The sequence below is a fragment of the Mytilus galloprovincialis genome, chromosome 1, assembly GCF_965363235.1.
Source record: "Mytilus galloprovincialis chromosome 1, xbMytGall1.hap1.1, whole genome shotgun sequence".
In the NCBI taxonomy this organism is placed as follows: domain Eukaryota; kingdom Metazoa; phylum Mollusca; class Bivalvia; order Mytilida; family Mytilidae; genus Mytilus; species Mytilus galloprovincialis.
In genome coordinates, this window is record NC_134838.1 from 89,992,140 (window position 1) to 89,998,244 (window position 6,105).

Sequence of the window (6,105 nt, forward strand, 5' to 3'; positions counted from 1 at the left end):
CAGCTTTAGCACAAATAAATGTATGAATCTAATACATTTTTAGTAGCATAAGCCTTAAACTATATCTGTCTAAAACTGACGTAGTATCTCAATCACATCTATCTATGTGAATCTTAAATTGACATTTAAACAATACATAGGTTTGTAACATCCAATTAGACTCATATTAGCATCTCAAAACATAGGTTAATTAAGATGTATTTTAAATTTTCTTTTGTTGTTGGGTTTTCACCATTTATCATGCATCTTCTTGTATTCATTAACAGTATGTACCCACATCTGTATTGTAAACAGACTGAGCTATACTTCAACTGATGGTATAGGGTTTGTTCAATATACTGTACCAAACAAATGGTACATTTCTATGACCTTTACACAATGCCCTACTCAATCTATAGAGATATATTAAATGTAGGACATGTAGAATAAAAAGTTTTAACATTGAAAACTAAAGAAATGAAATATTTTGGAACATCCAGAATTTAATTTCAGGACATCTAAAATGTAATTCTGATGGTGCTAAATTCAATATATGGAAGTCCTACAATATTTCAGGATCTCCTAGCATCAGATTATTTAGGTCCTAAAATATTTCTGGATATCATGAAATTGAATTGTAGATATTCCAATTGCTCAAAACTGCAATCTTGACAATCAGATGAAAAATGGCTTTACTGGTGTTCTTCATCACAACATTTTCTGGAAGGTCTTCAACGAGTTGCTTTTCTCATACCTATTTCATCTCTGTAATTAAGACAGTTAGGTCAAGCATACTTAGGTAACCCAGTTTAAAGGTTAAGTAGTTAAAAAACTAAAGGAATTTCATGTTTTTATATCAACTAAATTATATGAGACATTCATAAATATAAAACATTCTGTGAAATCTATTTTAATAAAATAATAAAGCAATGAAATAAATATCACGAATCCTTATCAAAATATCCATGTGTTCTTCCTTCTACAAAAGATAAATATGCATCCCTAGTATATTTCCTTGGTATACGACCCACAGGTTCTAAGTCTGCATAGCATTTATCAAACACTTTGTCCACAACCGTAGCAGCTTCATCCATTGTCACATTTCTCACTAACAGTACTGAATGTAAAGCTTTGTTCTTCACACATAACTGAAAATATTGGTAAATTAACTTGATTAAACATGTAATATCTTCCAATAATTTCATCTGATCAAACAATATCTTCAATAGAATTTTTTTTTTAAAGAAATTATAGTAATATCTATAATACTAAAATTACGAGGTCCAATTTGTCAGCCGTCATCACGTAAAAACGACGAATCACAGAATTCAACTTTATATATAACTAATATAGTACAAAGGTGTAGATTAAAAATTACACCACTCCAGGCCCTTTTGTTTTCCACGTAATTAATATTGCCAATAATTAAGAAGTTCTGGGTCGAGTCTGCTACCGATACCAAAAGTATATTCACCTGTTACCTATTACCTTATCTGTACGTTCCGCATCTGACAGGCGCACCACCAAACGTTGTATTCAGGATTAATATGCTATATACACGGGTATTAACCACAGGATTGACACTACTAAATTGTCAAATTGTTACCTATTGTAGTATTTTAATCAGTAAGACTTTCTAAGATAACAATACGAATACTAAAAATCTGGATAAAAATAAGGCGTATAGGTACAGTTTTCAATTTGTTAGTGGGCATGACGTAAAAGCGAAGCAAAGAATTCAACTTTATTTATAACTTATATAGGACAATGCTGTTGATTAAAAAATACTTTTATCTTTTAATTGGCATGACTTTATCAGATGACAATACTAATACTAAAATAAGGCTTGCGCATAGTTATATACTTTAATTCAGTCACGGGTGTGTTCTAGTAGTATTAATGATTTCCAATTTTACTAGAGTTGACAACTAAAATGTGTCACTCACAGCAATATTGGAATCATTAATCTTTGTTACTGTTAATGATTGTTTTCAGCATACTAATGAGTCTTCTATTTCGATTCTGTCATTATTTTCCCATGATACACGTTCTGGACTCTGCATTCATAAGTATGTTTAACATCACTTACCACTACACAGTCCATCTTCGCACCCCAGGGCACAAGTTTTACTCCATATGCTTACAATTTGGAATAGGTCTTTCTTCTATTTATTTGTTTATTTGTTAAAGGCTACATCCAGCAACCTTGGCTATATCAAGACAGATAGTTTTAAATTGATGGAGGAAGATGGAGTAACCAGAGAGAATTATTGACCTTTGGCAAGAAAACTGGAAAATCCTTTTTCAATAAAATGGCAGTGGAATACATCTTGCCAATATGGAGGTTTTAAACTCAAAATCTTAGATTTGACAGGCAAGTGATGAACTACTTAGAACACTCATATATTTGTACACCAAAGTCCTTTACTGTTAAAAGCCATGATGTGATATCTATATGTGTAGAAAGCACTTTTCATTTCTGAGTTATTAGATGAAAGGCTACATCATTGGTATTCATACCACATGTCCTAAATGTCTTCATGTTGACTCAACTGATATAAATCTTTGATTTTAAATGACTCTAGTAAAAGACTTCTGTGCTTGAGACTAAGACATCTTAAAATACTCAATGGGTATACCTGATGTGCTTCTTTATAATTCCAAGGAGAAGCTTCACCATTCATCATAGATGTTGCAATTGAACAATGTGTGAAGTTTGATGCTCTAATCTGAAATGTAAAGCCATACATTGTATAATGCGAGTTTTTATGTTCCAATTTGATTGTAAAGCCATACATCATATAAGAGTTAATTTTTGTGTTCTATTCTGAAATATGAAGCAATACACTGTAAAAGTGTGCATTTGTATGCTCTAATTTGACATGTGAACCCATACATTAGATAAGTTGGCATTTGTATGCTCTAATTTGACATGTGAACCCATACATTAGATAAGTTGGCATTTGTATGCTCTAATTTGACATGTGAACCCATACATTAGATAAGTGGGCATTTGTATGCTCTAATCTGAAATGTTAAGCCATACATCGTATAAGTGTGAATTTGTATGCTCTTATCTGTACTGTAACTCTATGCATCATATAAGTGTGAATTTGTGTGTTCTAATCTGAAATGTAAAGCCATAGATTGTTTAAGTGTGAATTTTTATGTACCTTATTACATGTGTATATGTAACAACAATAGATTACAGACACAGAGTGATAGCAGCAGCTCATTATTGCATTGAAAAGATTGTATAGTTTTTCTGAAGTTAAACATATTAGTTATATAAATTAACAATACCTCTGTACATGCTACTTGTTCTATATCTGTAAAATCCACCTTGGCACGACAATTATCATAGGCATGTGTAAGTTCATGGGCTAATACTGAACAACAAACATCTTTTTTCCTTGTATTGTTTTGGCAGACAACAATCTAAATAAAAGAAAAAAAATGCTTCATACATATTCTAGTTATTCAGATTTCAGAACGACCAAATAAATGAATGGTTGTGACTTTGTAGATAAGAATGTGATGTTTGAATAAATATGAAAAAGTTTTGTAAGAGGATATTTTCTTTGCTTTTAAGAATGATTAAATAAAAAATTTCTTTATAATACAGTTTTATTGAAAAAATTGTATGAATACAATACAGCAGTACAAGTGTATCAATGAATGCTCAAGGTTAATCATATGACCTTAAATATCCTTGTATAGCTATATGTAGAATTTTGTATTGCATCAATTTAAATGTAAAATATGCTGGATTCTAAAGAAAGAGTAGACAATAGAGTTAAAAATAAAGAGCTGAGACAGGAGGACATGATAAATGAAGGCATGATAAGCCAGTCACTTTTTAAAGAATAAAGTTTCCCAACTCCTCAATGTCATATCAGAAATTTATAAACAAAAAAACTAAAAGGAGGTTAAAGCGTTTTTGAGTTATTGTCTGACATGTTGATAAACCGATGGACAGACTTTTACGTTGTACAAATCACCTAAAATGAGTAACAAACATTTACTAACCTTTTGTAACTTAATAGAAATTTTCCCAGTATTTTTTCCTTTTCCAAATGCAGTTATTTTACACAGAGTAACAAGAAAGTTGATTTTATAGAAAAGACACAGCTAATATCAGAGCTTTGAACACAATATTTGATTCTTGTAGAGAATTGTAAACTAACCTGATTAGAATTAGGATCATATCCTCCATTACATCTTTCTCTGCATGGTTCACAAGAGATGTGTCGACCTAAATTTATCTCACTGAAATAAAAATAAAAAAATAGATTTCAACTTTGCTAAAAAAAAAGTTGATTAAGCATGTAACTTTGCTGTTCATTTCATAGTTTGGTGGTTCACATAAGTTTACTTTCCTGTATTCATGTGCATATATTTTAATTTCATTTTAAATATATTGACTATTATATTCATGTACGTGTATTTCTAATTGCATTTCTATGATACATGTATTCACTTATCATATTCATGTACATGCAATTTTTTGTTTTTGCAATTCCCTTAAATTTACATTCCATATTCATGTACATGTTTATCTGACTGTGTAAAGTGTTTTTACTTTCATGTGGAAAGCATAAATACTGATACTGATGCTAAATCTATAAAAGCTGCAGTGGTAGTCAAGTTTATAACATCAATTAAAAAAAACCCTCATACTTTCATAATGTTCAATCATTTCGCAAATACATGTAACTTCAAACAACTATTACTGCATGACACACACTGTTAATTTAGTAAAGTAAGTAAACGATAACATAAATAATAAACAAACCATCCTTTACTCTTCAAAGCGGCTAACATAAGCTTTACTTGAGAATCTAAAATTAAAAAAGGCAAGATTGTTAGATTGATGTCAGATACATGTATTATATTGTAAACACATTTGATTTTGTGGTGTTGTAAGATGCTTTTTTTTGTATTTGTGATCTTAACATAGATAAAATTAGCCCACACAAATTGGAGGTAAATCTCCTGTTTTGAGTAGACACTGCTTTCTGTCTATTGCACAATATTTTTTTTTTAGAAAATAGCAAAATCAATAAAAAGCAAATATTTTAAAATAAGTAAATATATGCATTATAGACACAGAAGAATTCGGTCTAACTAAAAAGTACACATAAAACAAAAACAGGATAACCACAGATGATAAGTAAAGAGGGTGGTAAAGGGGGGGTGCTTGCACGAAAAAAACGTGAAATAAGACATAATTTCACGTTGAACGTGAAATAATTTCTGTAATGAACGTTGCACGAAAAATAAATACTTTTATGTGAACCTTTTGTGACTGAATCACTGTCTTTTTGTATATATTAACTCTTTGTTTTACTTGATATTCCCGATTTAGTATACACATTTATGATTTAATTGGTTTACAGCTTTTAAAAAAGTATTTCTTGACGATCCCTGCCAAGTGTTTGAATTTTATTTGAAAATACCGAGCACGCAAAATAAGACTTTGAAAATCACGATGCACGTTAAATTAAATAAGCAGAACACGTTGAACGAGGCACCCGTCTTGCACGACTGAACGTCAAATAAAAAAGTAAAAACATGTTGAACATGAAATAAAAAACGGCGATCACGTTGCACGAAAATAACCCTTTACCACCCTCAGTAAAGATGAACATCTGGGCTTCTATATCATAATGTATATTGGCAATCAGGTAATTTATCATGTTTATACAGTTGTTATGTACTCGTGTATCTGTGTTTGCTTCTGACACATCCCCTTCTTCCAGGTAAGGAACTGGATTCAAAACTGAATATGATTGGTCTTTATTATCTTACCATTTTCTTTACACCAAATAACATTGCTTTCACATTTGAGCTGGTCCCCACTGTCTCCGCTATATCCTGATCTCATAAACTTCTCCCATTTTTTAGACAAGAAAGATTTATCCTCGTCTACTTTGGACCGTGTGTCACGGTCTGGATAAAAATAATATCCATAATCTTCTTCTTCTGTTGGTTTTAATTTTTCCTTTTTTAATTGTTCTTGACTTTTCTCTTCATTTGCACCGGTGTCTTTTGTATTTGACATTGCAGAATGCAGACATGGACAGGGTTATGAATATTAACGGGGAATGAAACGGATACTACTGA

General features: G+C 31.0%; 1 protein-coding gene across 1 annotated transcript; it reads right to left on the bottom strand.

The window, feature by feature from the left end:
- Positions 1 to 873: 873 nt before the first annotated feature.
- Positions 874 to 6,105, bottom strand: LOC143044249 (mitochondrial inner membrane protease ATP23 homolog). Its single transcript, XM_076216178.1, has 6 exons — positions 5,791 to 6,105; positions 4,775 to 4,820; positions 4,167 to 4,248; positions 3,283 to 3,417; positions 2,619 to 2,708; positions 874 to 1,127 (listed from the first exon to the last, which is right to left on the bottom strand). Exons 1-6 carry the CDS (start codon positions 6,041 to 6,043, stop codon positions 921 to 923), a joined length of 813 nt encoding a protein of 270 aa, XP_076072293.1. The 5' UTR covers positions 6,044 to 6,105; the 3' UTR covers positions 874 to 920.

Excerpts from the sequence above, each read along its gene's own strand:
- LOC143044249 (XM_076216178.1), bottom strand. The coding sequence starts at position 6,043 with ATGTCAAATACAAAAGACACCGGTGCAAATGAAGAGAAAAGTCAAGAA. Across the intron at positions 4,249-4,774 it reads GCTTTGAAGAGTAAAGGATG|TGAGATAAATTTAGGTCGAC; the intron begins GTTTGTTTATTA and ends TTTTTATTTCAG. Across the intron at positions 3,418-4,166 it reads ATGATCCTAATTCTAATCAG|ATTGTTGTCTGCCAAAACAA; the intron begins GTTAGTTTACAA and ends TCTTTTATTTAG.